At 34.0% G+C, this 18,341-nt stretch overlaps 2 protein-coding genes across 2 annotated transcripts; both read left to right on the top strand.

Annotated features, from left to right (window-relative positions):
* The first annotated feature begins 1,408 nt into the window (after positions 1-1,408).
* LOC132281521 (protein ALP1-like) lies at positions 1,409-3,562 on the top strand. Its single transcript, XM_059783221.1, has 3 exons — positions 1,409-1,575; positions 2,836-3,086; positions 3,168-3,562. The coding sequence occupies exons 1-3, from the start codon at positions 1,409-1,411 to the stop codon at positions 3,560-3,562; spliced, it is 813 nt and encodes a 270-aa protein (XP_059639204.1).
* An 11,108-nt stretch (positions 3,563-14,670) lies between these two features.
* On the top strand, positions 14,671-16,817 carry LOC132281520 (probable inactive poly [ADP-ribose] polymerase SRO2). The gene is made up of 3 exons (XM_059783220.1): positions 14,671-15,430; positions 15,789-15,847; positions 16,750-16,817. The coding sequence occupies exons 1-3, from the start codon at positions 14,865-14,867 to the stop codon at positions 16,815-16,817; spliced, it is 693 nt and encodes a 230-aa protein (XP_059639203.1). The 5' UTR covers positions 14,671-14,864.
* Positions 16,818-18,341: the final 1,524 nt, after the last annotated feature.

Raw genomic sequence — 18,341 nt, 5'->3', positions numbered from 1 at the left:
AAGTGTGTAAAGATTTATTGACTAAGGGGCAAAAGTTACCTCCATGGCGGACAAGGGAAATCGGCTGAACACCTCCCTCTGAGATAGACCTTTGGCTACCTCGATGTCCTTAGGAGTCCACATACTCCTGTAGTAAACCATTGCGGTCTGACCATCTTTGAACATGGTCTCGGTCGGTTTTACAGACGATCCGTCTGTTCGAATAAAGCGAGGGCTCCATGGCGCCGTTCCTGAAGCGGAGGCATGCCTAGAAGGGGTAGGGAGCCTAGTTTGAGGAGGTCTCGCTAGGGATATCACATTTGGCCCAGAGGGCCTAACCCTCTGAGACAAGGGAACGTCATCTATGCTGAGGGCACTGTCAGGTTGATGCCTTTTTCCTCTGGCCTTTTCCCGTGCGGAAGCAGTAGTAGAACCAGGAGGATTATTGACAGAAGGGGTAACGTTCGGACTGGCAGTCGCCGTGTTAGCGACCGGGTCAGTAGCCGTCACGGATGGATCGGTGGAAGGAGTGGTATCAGAAAGGGTAGCGGAGGAAGTTGCTGAAGCCGGTGAGGAATTTGATGCAAGGGTGATAGCAGGCCTGGGGGCAGTTTTCTTCCTGCCGAAGGAAGGGATCTGGAGTTGGCTCATTGTCTTGCCGAGGACTGAGATATCGAGGAGATTGTCTAAGGTGAGAAGGTCCGAGCAGGAGGGAACGTTGGTCAGAACGTACCGCTTCAGGTAGTTATCCCTATCCCTGCACACACTGTAACTCAAATCATCACAAGGAATACCTAAGGAATGGCACAAGAAAGTACAAAAACGAGGAATGCAAATCTCGCAAGGACAGTCGCTCTTATGGTTTTTATATTTCTTGTAAAAAGAGACAGAACACTCTCCAAAAGCGCTCGGGATAGGGAAATCCTCTGCAGCTGGAGAGAACTAGGCTCCCCTAATAATATTTTTCCTCCAGCCCTTCTCGGATTTAATTTTATCCGTGCAGATGGACCTCTTCTCAATGGGGAAAAAGTGGTAAAACGGTTCATCAGTTCTGATCTTGCTGACCTTGTAACAGAGGAGAAGATCTACGAGGTCCAGATCCAGACCTCTGTCACGAATCAGGAATAGCATAACAGATAAAATTCTAAGGAAATTGGGGTTTACTTGCAAAGGGGAAAGATTTAGCTTGTTGAAAACATAGCAAAAGAAAGGATGCAAAAGAAACCTAAGGAGATTAAGATGGAGGAGTGAAAACAGGACCTCGCCGGGAAGAAGGCCAGCACCGGTTCTAATATTCACCTCTCGGAGGCAGTTTCTAATTTCTACATCGTCAGGGAGGTGAAGTTTCATGCGAAGACGTCTAGATCTACTGTCATGGTGAGAGTGAATGAAGATTCTGAGGAGGAGAAAGAAGTCTTCCAAACGAAAAATGCAAAGGAAACTAACCTTAGAGAGTGAAAACGGCAGAAAGTACTGCAAAGCCACTGGAAGGAGGATCTTTCGCAAGAGATCGCCGGAGAGGATTCAAACAGCAGAAGGTGAGATGGAGACGGTAAAGAGGATCGATGGAGAATCTATGAAGCTTATAAAGACAAGGTGAGCCCAAGGGCCGAGGAGTCAGGAAAACGATGAGTTTTTTTTTTTGAATCTCGAAACGCCGACCCCTAAATCTAACCGTCCATTCTCCCACACGATCTTCTCGAGCCGTCAGGTCATCATTAGCAGCCTCTAATAATTACCCCTTAATCAATAAGGGGTAATTATGGGGGCAGTTGAGGATGCGGCAAGTGGCATGGGCCGGATATAGTTCGCTGAAACGGGATCGGGTCGAATGATTAAAGTAGGATCCATGCCAAAGCGCCCTGGAATGGGCCGAACCTGGGGGATCCACCGAGGAAGGCCAAGCCCATTGGAAGATCAAGCCCAGAAGGAAGAGAACTTTTGAATATAGGCCCAATGTAATCAGTTAACAGTAATAAGTGTGATGACCTATAAATAGACCATTACAGGTGGAAAATGGGGGAGGAAAATTCTAGAGAGAGAGAGATAGGAAAAGAGAGGAGAAATGAAATCTTGCATCTTCACTACTCAAATGCTTTAATACCATTATTTAAATGTTTGTTTTATTATTTAAATATTTTGTTTATTATTTAATTCATTTGCTTATTAACTTAAATGCTTTTGTAATGGGGGAGGAAAATTCTAGAGAGAGAGAGATAGGAAAAGAGAGGAGAAATGAAATCTTGCATCTTCACTACTCAAATGCTTTAATACCATTATTTAAATGTTTGTTTTATTATTTAAATATTTTGTTTATTATTTAATTCATTTGCTTATTAACTTAAATGCTTTGCTTATTTTAAATATTTAAATAGGGCAATGGATATGTGGAACAATATAAGAAGAATAATTCAATTATATGATGATGAGGATGACAATGAGAGTGTCTTAATATTTGCTGCTATTTTAGAAGAGTAGAACTTCTATCAAAAGAGCCGTTGTAGGGATTCAATTTTACAAGGGGAAGCGTATGTTATGGAGATTCTAAACGGCCATAGAGAAAGATGTTATGAAAATTTTAGGATGTACCATAAAGTTTTCAGAACATAGTACCCTGAAAGGTATAGGGCTGAAGGATTCTAAATTTTTAACTGTATATGAATAAGTGGCAATCTTTTTGCTCACTTTATCACATAATCAAATGAATCGTGTTGTAGTAGAGAGATTTCAACACTCCACTGAAACCATTTCCAGACACTTCCATGCTGTGTTGCATGCAGTATGTCAGTTGGGCACCCATTTCATTGCCCCTCTTAATTTTTCTGTGATTCCGAATAAGATTAAAGATTCTTCTAGGTTTTACCTTTACTTCAAGCATTGTATGGGAGCTATAGATGGAACCCACATTCCTGCAACTCTGCCAATAGCTACACAACTTCCATTTCGGGGTAGAAAGGGTTATACCACACAAAATGTAATGGCTGTATGTGACTTTGACATAAGATTCACATATGTGCTAGCTGGGTGGGAAGGCTCCGCTAATGATTCGAGAATTCTAAAAGAGTGTATTGGGAATGAGGCAATGAACTTTCCAGTTCCACCACCAGGCATTATTATCTTACAAATTCACTTAATGTATGGTTAGTTTATCATAGTGTACATATCTTTACGTATTCTTAACATTGCAGGTAAGTATTATTTGGTGGACTCAGGGTATGCCAATAAGCTTGGTTATTTGGCCCCATTTCGAGGTCATACTTACGACTTTCAGGAATACCGTAGGAGTAGACCACCCCGTGGTCGGGAGGAAGTGTTCAATCATACGCATTCATCTTTGAGAAATATAATTGAGCGAAGCTTTGGGTTGTTGAAGATGAGATTCGTTATTTTGAAGGCAATGCCTCCTTATAAGTTTTCAACACAAGTATTGATTGCAATGGTTTGTTGCACATTACACAACTTCATTAGAAATCAATATCAGCCTGATGATTTATTTGATGGTGACGATCCTCCTCAAAGTGATGGTGAAGACGATGAGATTGTTGAGCATCTGCTTTCGGCTCAGCTTCGAGAAATGGATTAGTTGCGTAATACTATTGTTGATCGAATTTGGAATTCTCTTGGGCACTCTTGATCTTCCTGAAACTGATAGTATGTTTTTTTTTTTTTTTTTATATGTAATATATTTGTTGTTATTGTGGGCTTGTAATATATATATGTACTATATATCATTTTTGTTGTTACTATTTTGCTTTAACTATTACTGGCTGCTATTATTGTTAATATTTTTGAACTTAAATTCTACCATTGCAGATACGAAGTGTGTTGATACTCTCTTAAAGGTGATGTGTGCTGTTATGAAGATGACGTGTCTTACTATTGAAACTTGTTCCATGGAAGTGAAATTTGTACTTTTTTAAGTATGTCTCCTGTAAGATCTTTTGAGTTTTTCTGATACTTTCCTAACGGTGAAAGAAAACATAAGGAAACATCTTTTTATTTGTTAAGCATCTTTTTCTTTGTTTTTGAATCCTATTGTTGAAATTTGTAAACAATGAAGTGAATTGTGTTTGAACTTTGAATTATATCTTCTGTTTAATTTAATCTACTGTTTAATTTGTTCTCAATTTCTTTGTCATTTTTCCTGATACAGAAGAATGAGTATGATAGCATGGTGCTTTTTTTTTATTTTTATTTTTTATGTTATGACTCCTTGATAGATGTTTTGTGAAGTTTGACTCCAAATAGATGGATTAGAAACGAAAAAGGTGATCTTAATATCTAGATCATAAGAACACAGTAAAAAGATGGAACTCTACATGTCAAATTATATATATATATATATATATATATATATATATATATATATATATGTTTGTGTGTTCAAATTTCAATATATTTATTAAAATATATATACTATTTATATAAAAATAAATTTATAAATATATTTAAAATTTATAAAAATAAATTAAAAAAAATGATAACCAAACGTGTTTTTTGTTTGTGGTTTTTTTTTTTTTTTTTTTTTTTTTTTTTTTTTTTTTTTACAACAGTTGAAGTTACCAAACATGTTTTGTTTTCAAAATTCTTGAAACGCATGGCATACCAAACATGTTTTTCATATTTCTATTTCCGATAATTTCACAACAAAATATCGTTCCAAAACGTGTTTTCGATTTTTGCCAAAACAACTCTAATAGTAAAAATACTGTTTCTGTTTTAGCCAAAAACAAAATGCCTAAAATAAAACGCATGCCAAACGGATCCTAAAAGTAATACCAATTGTCGCTTAGAATTGCTAGCCTTATGTGCTTGAGAATAAAGGATGTGCTTCAAAAATATATATATATATATATATATATATATATACATATATATATATATAGATGTGCGCGCGCGCCCATAAAATTGTAATACGGAGTATATATAAAGAAAATTCAATTTTATGCAATATCCTTGTGGATTTGGATCTCTAAAGAGGAGATGAGATACTTCATTTCACTTCGAATTTGTTGGATAATTAGCATCACCAATCATAAACAAATCGGACGATCACGATGGCTTGTCGAACCAACTCGTGAGTGTTACAGGAAAGTGCCTCACCCGTTGGACACCGCTGTCAAACGACACGTGTGCCCTCTCCTCTCTCTCTTACCTTCTCCATCCTATATCCCTTCTCTCACTGTCAAAACCTCATAAAACCCTAGATAGAGAGAGAAAGAGTAGTTGCATTCACGAATAGATCACATCAATGGCCTCCAAATGCCTTTTCTCGCAAATCTTCTCCGATTGAAACGATTGTTGACGGCGGCCGCCTCTCCTTTCGCCGGCCGTTCTCTATCCTTCAGCTCCTCCTCCTCATCTGCCGACTCCAACGACCACACTTGCTCTGGCTCCTCTCGAGGAAAAGTTAACAACTCGTACTCACCCATCTTCTCAATCTGTTACTTTCTTCACTCAGTTTCTGATTCATTTCATACATATATATAGTTCTTAAGAGCACTTCAGCAGCGCAATATCAAAATCCATATCTGATGAAAGGTCTCAGAATGATGTGCAATGTTGATGAATACGAGCTTGAGGCCATCGTGAGGGTGGACATGCCTGGGATCGGCAACGAAGGTCTGAATGTTCAGATCAGAGACGATGCCATCCACATTGAAGGCAAAGCAGATCAGAGAGAACCTGAAGAGAACGAGAACAAATTAGCCAGGAAATACTCCGGCGTCATAGCTATTCCTCCTGGTTTCTACAAAAGCGACCAGATGAAGGTGTACATGAAGGCTGGTGTTCTGAAGATTTCGATTCCGAAGCTGAAGACGGAGGAAATGAAGGATCCGTCTCTGATTCCACCGCCGATTGAGTTTCGTAGCCAGTGGTTAACCTCGTTTTGAGACGGTGTTTTTAGAGGACTGAATTAGGTGTAGGTGTGTTTGCTGCTTTGTATATGATCGAACGAACACTTTGGAATTTCTGGATTTGGTGTTTGATGTTGTTTTTGGTTTCTTTAATTAACTTCTGTATTTTTTTAATTTTATTTTTTGGAAGTTATTGAGTTCACACATGATGTCTCATCTTCAACCTTTTTAACTCTCTCAATCCTGATTTGCATGGAAATTTAGTGAGTTTGGGCACTACTAACTGTTATTTTAGCTAGGGTTTGATTATTATGTTCTAGTGTTTTTATGAAGCAGATGATAGTCTGTGGAATGTTGAAACAGTTGATGGAGGCTAATGGGATATTATTTAATTAAATAGTTATTGTTAGTAAACTATTTAATTTAATAGACTATGGCAAGGTGCAAAACAGTACCCAATCACCACCTATAAGAATATTATTCGAGTTATTTACATGAACAAGAAAATGGATTGTAATTTAAAAAGTAGAGAATAATTTTTTTTAAATAATTTTTTTTTAACATTAAATTATTTTTAAAATTACAAATAAAGGAAACGATTCCTTTAAAAAGTTCTCTATATACATGACAATAGTTTGACGAACAACTCCCGCCATTTATTTGCTTTGCGAGAAAAAAAGGTGGTGTTTGTTACCTGCGGCAAAAAGGGTGGCCTGCATCTGCATAGTATACATCATTACATCCCTGCAAAGCTGAAACTACTGTATTTCTCTAGCATTAACCTCATTAGACCTAATGAATATTGTAATTAACTTTTGGTATTAAGGAAAATTATAATTTACATCTTAAAATTTCTCTCTCCGTACATGCACAAAAATTACACTAAAAGGGTGATATATTCTCTAATTTTTTCTTTTATATTATTTTATATTATATTCTAATCAATGAAGTGATGCAAATTCAAAACATATACAGTAATAGATATTAAAGAGATATACAGGCTCAGTTTCTTAAAAAGTAAAATATTTTTTTCGAAAATAAATTTTTTTTTTTCAAGTAAAATGTTTTTATCTTTTGGTAAAGATTTAAGTTTAGGTTGAGGTCGAGGTACAGGCCATCTGGCGAAACGTGTAAAATAACTTGTTAAAAATTGATGGATAAGTTATTATTGTTAGATTTTAATATTTTTTTTCTTCATAAATCTTTTACGACAACCAAAAACTAGAAAGTAAAAAATATTTTCTAGAAAAAACTACACTTAAGTAGAGTTAAGGGTTCTAAATTATAAAGTGGTCTATTTTTAAAGTCTAATTTTCACTTTGATTGAATTAGGAAAAATAATTACATATAGATGAACAATTATAATTTAGGTCTAAAATGTCCTTAAACTCTTATTCTAAAATACCAAATTTTCCTTCTATAATAATATAATCTCTTCACTCAATGAATTGATTTCTGTATGACTGAAGGGGAGGGTTTGCACGAGTGAAAAAAATCCAAGAGATCGTACAGGATGAATTCATTTGCAACAAGATACAAAGCCTGATTTAATTTACACGGTACACTCTATCTCTTTCTCTCTATATATATTCAATTTACATGCTTATACATATATTTTTAGGTCTTCTCTATCTACAGAATAATCTTTTCATTTTCTAAAGCAAGAGACTTTGTTTATAAAAATGGTAATTTAAGATGTATATGTTGTGTGTATTTAAGGAAAAATTGTGTGCAAATCAGTTGTTTGATTAAATGCCCAATTGAAGAAACTAAACATTCTTTGAAATCATTAAATCTTATTAAGAGAATATGACTTACTAGTGCATGCAATTAAGATGTATATGTTGTGTGTATTTGAGGAGAAATTGTGTGCAAATCAGTTGTTTGATTAAATGTCAAATTGAAGAAACTAAACATTCTTTGAAATTATTAAATCTTATTAAAAAAAATAGAACTTACTGGTGCATGCAATAGCACTTTTCATGACTTTATAGTAAAGAGAATCATTTTTTTGATAGTGAAAAACAGACCAATAGATAGAAATAACATACATTTTGTGTTCTTAGCAAAACAGTATAGGTTTCTTTATTTTTTTGATTTTTTTTCCTTATTCTATAATCTTGTGAACCTTTTTTTTTTTTTTTTTTTGAAAGTTAAAGTTAAATTAGATTAAGAAAGGTTAGCCATAGCTAACCAATGGGCCAAGCCCAGAATACAAAGTAGATTGAAATAACAGCCCAAAAGGCACAACAAACGTAGCAGCCCAAAAAGCACAAACAACATAACAGCTATAACCATATGTTGCCACAATTTTCGGTAACAGGAACAAGACTTCGGCAAAATAGCACATCAGTTGCTGATGTCTGGTGGTTTCCTTGGTGGTCGAATAATGGAATCAGGAACATCCCAATCTGCTGCAATCTTTGAAGCATTAGATGTGTCGCTAATAGAAGAGACTATGATTTTTACTCTAACAGAATCCAGAGTTTGGTGAAGAAGTGAGATTGCAGAGATGGCTTTCTTTTAGAAAATCCTTCTGTTTCTCTTGATCCATGTGTGGTACACTAGGGCTGTTAAGCACATTTTTGACAGAGTGGATTAAAATATATATGTATATATATTTATATATTTATTAAATAAATTATTTCTTTTGATCTGAGTCACACAATCCTTTTCAATTGGTGTTGCTTTCACGCCATGCACTCTAGTTCAAATTTTCCCTGCTTATAACTTAATTATGTCGCTCTTACTCTCCCGTTTTCAAATTCAGTTTCGCTCTAACTCTCGCTTTATGTGACTTAGCTTTTGATAATACCCAAATATATATATATATATATATATATATTGAATAAATTATTTCTTTTGATGGGATCCATAAAGTATCACAAAAGAAAAAAAAGTTATCTCTTTTGACCTGATTAAAAAAAAAGTCAACTTTGTTGGATAAATTATTTGTTTTGATTGCAAAAAAAAAAAAAAAAAATGTCACAAATAAATTATCTCTTTTAATTGTCAATAATAAAATTATCAGTATGGAATAAATTATCTTCCTTGAGACCTCCGAAAAGAAAAAGAAAAGAAAAGAAAGTATGTATAGCACATGAAAAAAAAAAATAGTAAGGAACTAAAGAAGGTTAAAAAAAAAAAAAAAAAAAAAAAAAGGTTGTATAAAAGGTAGCTATGATATTTTATTTACATCTTTAAAGTTTGGACAAATCTGACATGGATTATGTTTGGACCATTTATGGTATTTAATTTTATTTTTTTAAATTTTATTATAAATTTAAACTCAAAATTATTTATATTAAAAATTAAATATATTATATATAGATTTTAATTAAAATATATATGTTAAGAAGCTTTATATTTATAGTATTCAATTTCATATTTTTAAATGTGTTTATATATATTTAATCAAGGAAAATTTGTCTTTTAACTTTGCTGAAATTTTGAATTAAAATGTAATTAAAGAAAAATGGGTGTAAAATTGTTTTTTCGCACCTTTTTTGGGTAAAAGTAACAAAAAAATAGTGTGTGAAAGTAATTTCTAGTCATTTTCAAACTATATCTTTTCGTAAAAGATGTCCAAATCTCGGGGTGTTAATGAAATTAAATCTTTAATTTTTTTTTTTTTATAAATATAATGGCAGAAAATCATATAGGAATGTGATGATATTTGTGCTCCTAAAAAGGTAATCCTTCTTTCCCATCCCGTGACTCTCCTGAGAGCAATTGACCATAACAAATACAGATCACAATATGATTCAAAGCTAGTTTTTTTTTTTTTTTTTTTTTTTAAATAACGTATTGTGCTAGATCTCAGTTAATTATTGCGTGAATGGAATTTTATACTTAGATCTCTCAATATAAGTAACGTGGTGCATTATAAATTGGATAAATTATCGGACACTTTCTTAAATTTTTGAAATTTGGACAAATTATGTATGAATGGACTAATCAGCCATGATTACTTTGACTGCATGTGAAATCCAGTTTGAAACTGGTAAAGAATTTGATATGGCCCAGTGGCATTGGTAAAATTCAGGATGACATTAACCGGCTGTGGCCTTACCTCCTTTTCATGATCAACTTTCCCAAGCGTATCCATTTTCTCCATACTACCAATTTATATTTCTCATCAGTCTATATGGATGTGTCAGAAAAGTGAATGTTGAGATGGATGCGCCATAAGACTAAAATGAACAGAATTAGAAATGATTACATTTTGAAAATGGTTAGAGTAGACCAATTGAAAATAAAATGTGAGAAAATAAGTTAAAGATGGTTTGGATACATCGTGCAAAGAAAATCTTAAATGGGCCTTGGAAAAAGTGACATGGTGAGGGGTAAAACTAAGGAAAGATGGTTATACTAGGGGAAGAAAAGTAATAGGTAAAGTTGGTAACAAAAAATATGATAGCGTGTAAAGGCAAAAGTGCAAAATACCCCCATGAGGTTTAGTCCATCGAGCAAAATACCCCCTGAAGTAAAAAAGTAAGCAACTTAGTCATAGTAGTTCTAAAATTGAGCACTTTGTCTCTCTCCAGAGGTCGGAATCCTCTTTCCGGTGATACGGTGATGCACGTGACTCAGACTTTTTAACTAATTCTAAAATTACCCTTCAATATGACGATTATACCCCTCCCCTATAAAAAATGTTTTTGCATCCAAACTTTATACATGATCGTAGTCATACAACTATATATACACACATATACATCTCTATTTTTGTAATATTTGATACAATTTTTGAGCAAAAATGGAGAAAATCTTTGCCAACTACGAGCTCAAAGCTTGTGGTATAGTTTAGGTCTCAAAGTGTGTTCCACTTTCTCTCTCTACTGGACCTGTTTTTCTTCTCTCTCTAGAATGAGTTGCAGGAGGATGATTGTGGGGAGCTTGGATCCAGAGAGGAAGAGGAGCAGGGGATTGAGGACGAAACGAGGTGGGACGAGGATCGTGCCGTGGAAGTTAGGCCGGAAAATCCAAGTTGCCGGGAAATTTGTGATCTCCCGCACTAAATTTTCTCTCTCTATATCTATATCTATATCTATTTGTTACCCTACACGGTCATCTAATTTCAGTTTGTTGATTCACTGTTGCATCAAAGTTCAAAGTCTCGTCGCGATTCGGACCTATGGGGTATGTGTTGAAAGAAGCTTTGAAGACTCTCTGTGCCAATAACCAATGGTCTTATGCTGTTTTCTGGAAGATCGCTTGCCAAAACCCAAAGTCAGTGTCCTCTCATATTTTTTCTAATCATTGAAATTTGGATTTTTTTTTATTTATTTTTTATTTTTTATGTGAATCTCTATTTGGTCGCTAAGAAAATGGAGGAAACCCCAATTATATAAATCCCTAGTTAGTTGCTCGAAACATGAAGGAAAATAAAAGATAATGGACAATCTGCTCTTCTTATTTTCAAAATTTGTGGGGTCTTTGTTTGGTTACTGAGAAAATGGAGGGAGGGGGAGAAATTATAACATTTTCTGTGTCAAGTATACTTGTCTTTTAGGTTTATGAAAATTACATCTTCAACTGAGTCGAACTTTTTATTTCCTAGGTCTTGACTCCTAAAAAAAGGGAAAAATCAGAGCCAAATTTTAATTTCGTTTCTTTCCCTGCATTTTCTCTTTAACCAAACAGGCTTTCTTATTGAACTTTTTGATTCTCTGATAATTCTTAGCTATGAGTAGAAATTTATGCGTTTGCCAACCGCGTGATTCACGGCGACTAATTCAAGGCACCATGGTTGACGACAACCGTGATGGTATGGATCACGGTAACAAGTTCACGACACCATGGTTGACGACAACGGCGACGGTGATCTAACAATGATAATGGAGTTTCTTGAGAATATAGAAAGAGAATACCAGTTGAGAGAGAGATCGTACGATGGAGAGAGAATGTGGGTTTGGGGTTTTATTGGAAATTACATTAATATACCTGATTTTAATGAGGTGGCATGGTCTAATAAGGTTATATTTGTAAAAAAAAATGGGATGAAAACCAATTCGTGATGGTGTTGGTGAAAGGCGGAGGTGGTTGTGGTGGAAGGGAGTGGTGGTTTTTGGATTTGGAACATGAGGGTTTTTTGAGAAGTTGATTTTTTTTAAAAAATTTACTTGGGAATGTAATGGCTATTTCATAGGTTTAGTTGTGGAATGTATTTTCATTCACCATTCCCACTTTAAATTGCATACCAAACAAAGGAATGGTTGAAATGGGCATTTCACTACATTCTATTCCATTTATGTACACCAAACATAACATTAAGATCAACGTTGGGGTAGAAAAACCCTCGGTAATGGTTTTTGAGTGCTTCAGCACGCCCCACACGAAGAAGAAAACAGCAGCTCAGCATGCAGCTGAGGGGGCGGTATGGTGCTTAAGGAATTTAGGTTATTGTGAAAGCAGAAGTGGGAAAAAGAATTTGATGGAACAAAATTCTACTACACAATCTGGCATTTTAGTCCTTTTGCTTCCCTTCAATGACTCTTCTACTTTTCTGCTTGTATAATTATTATATGTGTTTTGTAAATCATTATTGTTCAAGTAGTGTTATTAGCTCATATTTTTGGTTGAAAACAATCTTTCAGTGTATGAATGGGATATGCAATGACAAATATGATATGGCTGCTGCTGTGGAGAATTGTGAAGATTCCAGCTTAAATAAATGTTTGCATTCGAGTAGTGGTTTTAACTCGTGTTCTCAATTTCAAAATGTTCATTTGGTTTGCACAAAGAAGTTACTCTCCCATTTGTCATTTTGAGCTTTTAACATTACACTTTAGTAGTGAGTTTGGTTAACATGTGTAAATGTAGGACAAGAAGGGATAAGGAATGGAATGGGCATGCAATGTTATGGTAATGCAACCATGTTAACAGCTGTTTTAGCTCTTTAAACCAATATTTGCTTAAAAAACACACACACACACACACAAAACTGTTGGGGACTCAACATGGTAATGCAAGTATATTATTATTGAAAAAGTGGGCAAAACACACCCTCTATTTGAAAAAGTATGTGAAAAACACCCTTAATATTTTCAAATTGTACAAAATTACCCTCAATCAGAAATCTGTCATAAATTAGTGTTGTAATACCTTTTTTGTCCTTTTACTCTTCTGAAAATGCCTAAGGGGGTATATATGCTACTAATCACATAGTATAAGGATGCTATATGTACATTACTTTTTTTTTTGAAACTTTTTTATTTATATATATATCTCTAAACTTCTTTTTTTGAAACTTTGAGAATTTGGAGAACAAGGATTTGAATTCTTTGAGATTTCAGTTTACTGTTTTCTATTAAATTTATTTATTTATTTGTTAAAAAAAAAAGAAAAAAAATCCCAATATTAGTGTGCACTGGATTTCGGAGTTTAGAACAAATTTGCTTTCTTTAGTTTGCACTTTATTTTCATTTTTTTTCTTCAATACTTTTATTTTGATTTTGATTTTCTATTTTTATCTTTACTTGTTATTATCGGTGTCCTCCAATAGTGTATTTTTCGGTTATTTTACAAAATTATTTATTTTTAAACATTTTATAAAATGGTTAACTTAGGGTTTAAATTTGTAAGGGGACCCATTTGCACCAAATTGAAAATTTAAGGGTTTTTTTTTTTGCAAGTGAGGAGCGTCCTCTAATAATATCATTTTTGGTCATTTTTTAAAATTATTTATTTTTATATATTTTATAAAATGGGTAATTTAGTTAACTTAGTGTTAAAATTTATTAGAGAACTTTCCAAGTATTTTTTTTTTTTTTTTTTTTGCACGTGAAAGATGTGATATAAATATACTTTAGAGTTGTTTTATGTAGTTGAGCCCCTCACCCTAACTTTATCAACCATCAAAACCCTTTTTCTGATTTTCTTTCTCCGCTTCTCTAATTATTGCGAAAGTTCCAAACCTAATTTATTCAAATTTGCTTTTACTTCCTTCTCTCTGGTAAGCATTCAATTGATTTTCTTTAGATTGTTCTGTTTGTTTGTATTATTAATTCTTCTCAGCTTTATCCTTTTATTTTTCTCAAGGGATTAGATTTCAATTCTGGGTAGATCTCGATTTCTCTCCTCCTGTTGATTGAAATTTATCTCTGTTCATACACCATATTTAGCTATCTCTATATTGAATCTTCTTCTTTTTGTTTATTTATTAATTTTGTGGGTTTGTTAAGTTATTGTAAGTAGAAACATTTCACTAAGCAACTAATTCTTGAGTGGGGAAGTTTGTTAAGGCAATTATCCATCTATAGAAAAAACTTGATGCCTTCCTCGGTTTGCACTCTTGTTCAGTGAGTCCTGACTACCACCCGATTTCATATAATTTTTTAATTAGTTAATTGAATGAACTCGTGCACGGCACCGTGTGAGATACAATACACACTTGCACGAATACGATTCAAATAAATCTAGTGTACAATATCTTTTTCAAGGAGTGTCTCCGGATAAATTTTCATTTCTTTATCATTGGCAACCAAGTCCCTGAGAAAGGGAAGTTTTTATTTTCATAATTGCTTTGATTAACTAGCATAAGGAGATAATCAAAGCATGTATTGGATCTCTGAAATATTATTATTATTATTATTATTATTATTTTTCGAAAGTTAGGCAATTGTATAAAGAAATGAACATATGTACAATGGGCTTCGGCTTGGGCTGGAGAAGAATTTACAAAAACAGACCAAAACAACAGGCCCAGAACAAGAACCCAAATTGGGCCCAGGCAAACCCAAGTATAAGAAGCAACCCATGTGGAGGCAGCCCTCGATCTCTCCTCCTCTTGATTGAAATTTATCTCTGTTCATGCACCCATACATAGCTATCTCTGTATTGAATCTTCTTCTTTTTGGTTATTTATTTATTTTCTGGGTTTGTTTAGTTATTGCAAGATTTAGATGCAGAGAATTAGTAAGCTCATCAGGGATTAAGCTAATTTCATTTAAATTAGGTTTTGAGTTATTGTAATTCACTTCAGCTTTTGTATAAAAATTCTGACCTTGTTAGGAATTCTCTCTTATGGAAAACATGAGCGAGCAAAGTGGGTTACTTTCTATTTCAATGGGAAGCAATAACGACGAGTATGTGAATGGGTTTAGCACAACAACACGTACTTTAGTTGATCCGGGTTCCGAAGTTTCGGAGTCAGTGAATCAAGAAAAGCCATCGATTCCTGATTGTGAAAGTGAGATTTCCGGCCCAAACGGTGTGCAATCTCAAGATTTTGGTGATGGATTGATCAGAGTAGATGAAGGGGATAGGCGGTTTGCGATTATCCAAGAAAGATTTTTTTTGGGATGGGGTTCTCTTCGAGCTCATAGCAGAGTGGTGGCCATACACAAATATGCTTCCTCTGGCTTTACAGGACAAGCCCGGTTTCGCTCCTTCCAAAATTTCAAGGAAGCTATGGAAAACAAGTGTGATGGCAATGCCAATGTGAGGTTAACTTGGTATGGTGCTTCTAAGAATGAGATTAGAAAGATAATTTCTCATGGTTTTGGTTATTATGGGAAATCTGAGCCTAAGAGCAATGAATTGTATGGCCGTGGCATCTATCTTTATCAATCCAATTGGTCTATGAAAAGGTAAGCAAGTATTTCCAACATTTTTCTTAAATTATTTTTCATCGTCACTTGATTAATGTCATATGCAGGACATACAATTGGTAATGCACTAATTGTTTAATGTCTGAGTATTGTTGATTGTGTGCAATTTCCTTTGGAATCATGTTCATAATATATAATTTTTTCCCAGTAATCTTTCATTCAAACTAAATATGTGTGCGAAAAGTATCTCTCTTATATATATATATATCTTTCCTTTTCTTTTACTTTCATTTAATTTTTTGCAACAGTCATCCTCTAATAATATTCCCTGCAACCTTTATGAAGAATTAGGTGTCTTTTATTTTGCTAATATCCTTATCTCAATCTTGTTCTTCAGGAAAAGAAGATCTCACATCATGAATTGGTACAGCAAAGGAGAAAGTTTGCAGGAGACAAGTTGTTGACTGCTATCGTAAATTCATACATGGACATGGTATGACTTACTCTGGTGAAATACTTGCGTCTATTCAGTAATGGTGTGGGAAATTGAATCTATTTTACTTGATGAATGTCAAACATGTTATCTAATGTTTGTTTTCCATGATTATTTTGGATGTGGTTGTAGCACTAACAATGGCAACATGTACTAAGATGTTGAAGAAATATAATCATTCTGAACATGACCTGTTTTCCTTTGCACTGAGTTGTCATTTTAAAAGCCTCTTATGCAGGTTACATTTGAAAATTTAATCAAAATACCCTTGTTGGGCCATGTTTCTTGGCTGTGAGCAAGCCCTTTATCTACACATTTTGAATGTATAGTTTTATGGAATATTTCATGAAGTTATATCTGTACATTTATATTTAGAATTTGAGATATTGAAGACTAGTGAGTACTAAGTAGAAACATTTCACTAAGCAACTGATTCTTTAGGGGTAGATTGATAAGGCGGTTATCCATGTGAGTAGTCCATAAAATAGACTGTGTGTTCCACGAATGGTACCTCAAACTGATCGAGACTCCAGCTCTAGATTGATGGCTTCCTCGGTTTGCACTCTTGTTCAGTGCAACTTGCTTGAGTCCTGATTGCCAACAAATTTCATGAAATGAATATAACTTTTTCGAATAGTTCATTAATGAAGTGTTGCGGTTGTAAACATTTTTTATGCTTGCAGTGAGCTTAATTTTGATATAATTCCATGAACATGATGCTATTAAATTTTAGTTTCTTTTTAAAGACCTTTATGTTTGATAAAGTTTGATTATTTGTTTCATCTATTTTTGGTCTTCCATATCCACAAGTCATGTGCATATTTGGCCTCTTATTGAGTGGAATATTGTGTTTGCTTTTTTGCAGATACTTCAAGATTCAGTGAGGAAGGAGATGGAAGGGGCGGTTATGTGAAAATAAATTCAGATGCTTGAACTCAGAAATATATGTGATCTATTATTATATCTTATGTTAGGAAATTGCTTGGTTCAATTTGGGACTGACTAGTGTGAGAATTTGAGTCAAGAATGAGAGAACGAACTTTGTGCAAAATATTTTCCCCATCTTGTCCTAACTGGTCTGCTATCAGAATCCATCAGTCGTTGCTAAAAACGTTTACATTTTATAACGTGGGCAATAATCGTTTACAATTTATCCACCTAGGTTAATTCCATGTCGTGAACGTTAGAAATTGGAATATTTATGGATAATTTGCATGGTGAGAGTGGCCATGTTACATGTGCAGCTTACAGCTTCACATTAGAGATATCGTAAGCTGTATACTCAACTGCACATATCACAATACCACACCATGGCACATTTGTAATATTTCCAAATTTATTACATTTATAAAACCCAAACTTCTACCTTTTAATCACTTTCAAATAAAGAATTTGATTTGGATTCTCACCAATAGTTTCTCTCTAAGCATCTTCAAGTCATCATTAAAAGACTATAAACATGCTATGTCATCACTTGACATTTATGTTATGGTTTCATACACAAGTAAATTGAAACACACATGGCAACGTAACATGTTCATAATTGTCGGATAATGGCTTAGATAAAGAAATTAGCGAAGTGAATCCAAATCCAAAAGAATTAAACAGTGTCATTTTTGTGGTAAGTCAACAAATTTTCAATTATTCAAATTAAATAATATATTATACATTAATATGAATTTTGGTGCGTGTATGAGGCATCGGTATGTGTCTAAATACTGATTTATTCAAATGTCCAAACCCAGTGACAAGAAGAGATGCTACAAATTCATTTAATTTAGTAGTACTTTTATTTTATATGTTAAAAATAACATTTTTATTTGACATAAAATAAGCAATATAAACTTCACTTGTTTTGTAGCAATAAAATAATCTAAAGAAGAAATAGAAAAAAATATGTAAATTATATAAATATAAACATGAATTATCAGATACCCTTGCTTGTTAGATATCCAATTAAATGTGTTTATTACATCTCATGCATGAGAAAGTATATAATACCCTAGAATACTTAACATGTGATACTCCTCCTAATACCCGTGTTTGACTGTGAGTGTCATTGTATGTAGTTCACCTCACATTCACGGTAAAAATCAATGGGTGGGTATCTTAGTTTATTCAAGTAGAGAAACAAAAATTACTTACACTGGGGGAAGGATTATGTGACATTGAATATGGTGCTATACAACCTGCAATTAGCCAATTCAATGCATTGTTAACAAATTTTGAGAGCTGCTTATAAAAAGAATATTAGACCTGAAACAAACATCTCTCATTTCCTGAAACACCATCCATTATTAATAGAGAGACTCTGGACTCATGTCCAAAGTCCAAACAACAGGCAAGCATGTATAGGAACCATATGCACATGCAATTATATATATACATATACACATGCCTAATGATATATATGAACCTATACAGTTTAAATATTGCATATATTCCTGTGTGTTTATA

Source organism: Cornus florida, unplaced genomic scaffold, assembly GCF_030987335.1.
Source record: "Cornus florida cultivar Cherokee Brave unplaced genomic scaffold, ASM3098733v1 CherokeeBrave_3.0.0_Hap2_Chr11, whole genome shotgun sequence".
NCBI lineage: Eukaryota > Viridiplantae > Streptophyta > Magnoliopsida > Cornales > Cornaceae > Cornus > Cornus florida.
This window is presented reverse-complemented; position numbering and strand designations above follow the sequence as displayed.

Coding starts and splice junctions, on each gene's coding strand:
- LOC132281521 (XM_059783221.1), top strand. CDS start 1,409: ATGCAAAGGAAACTAACCTTAGAGAGTGAAAACGGCAGAAAGTACTGC. Junction 1,576..2,835: donor ATGAAGCTTATAAAGACAAG/GTGAGCCCAAGG, acceptor AGATTCTTCTAG/GTTTTACCTTTACTTCAAGC. Junction 3,087..3,167: donor CTTTCCAGTTCCACCACCAG/GCATTATTATCT, acceptor TTAACATTGCAG/GTAAGTATTATTTGGTGGAC.
- LOC132281520 (XM_059783220.1), top strand. CDS start 14,865: ATGGAAAACATGAGCGAGCAAAGTGGGTTACTTTCTATTTCAATGGGA. Junction 15,431..15,788: donor TCCAATTGGTCTATGAAAAG/GTAAGCAAGTAT, acceptor CTTGTTCTTCAG/GAAAAGAAGATCTCACATCA. Junction 15,848..16,749: donor AGAAAGTTTGCAGGAGACAA/GTTGTTGACTGC, acceptor GCTTTTTTGCAG/ATACTTCAAGATTCAGTGAG.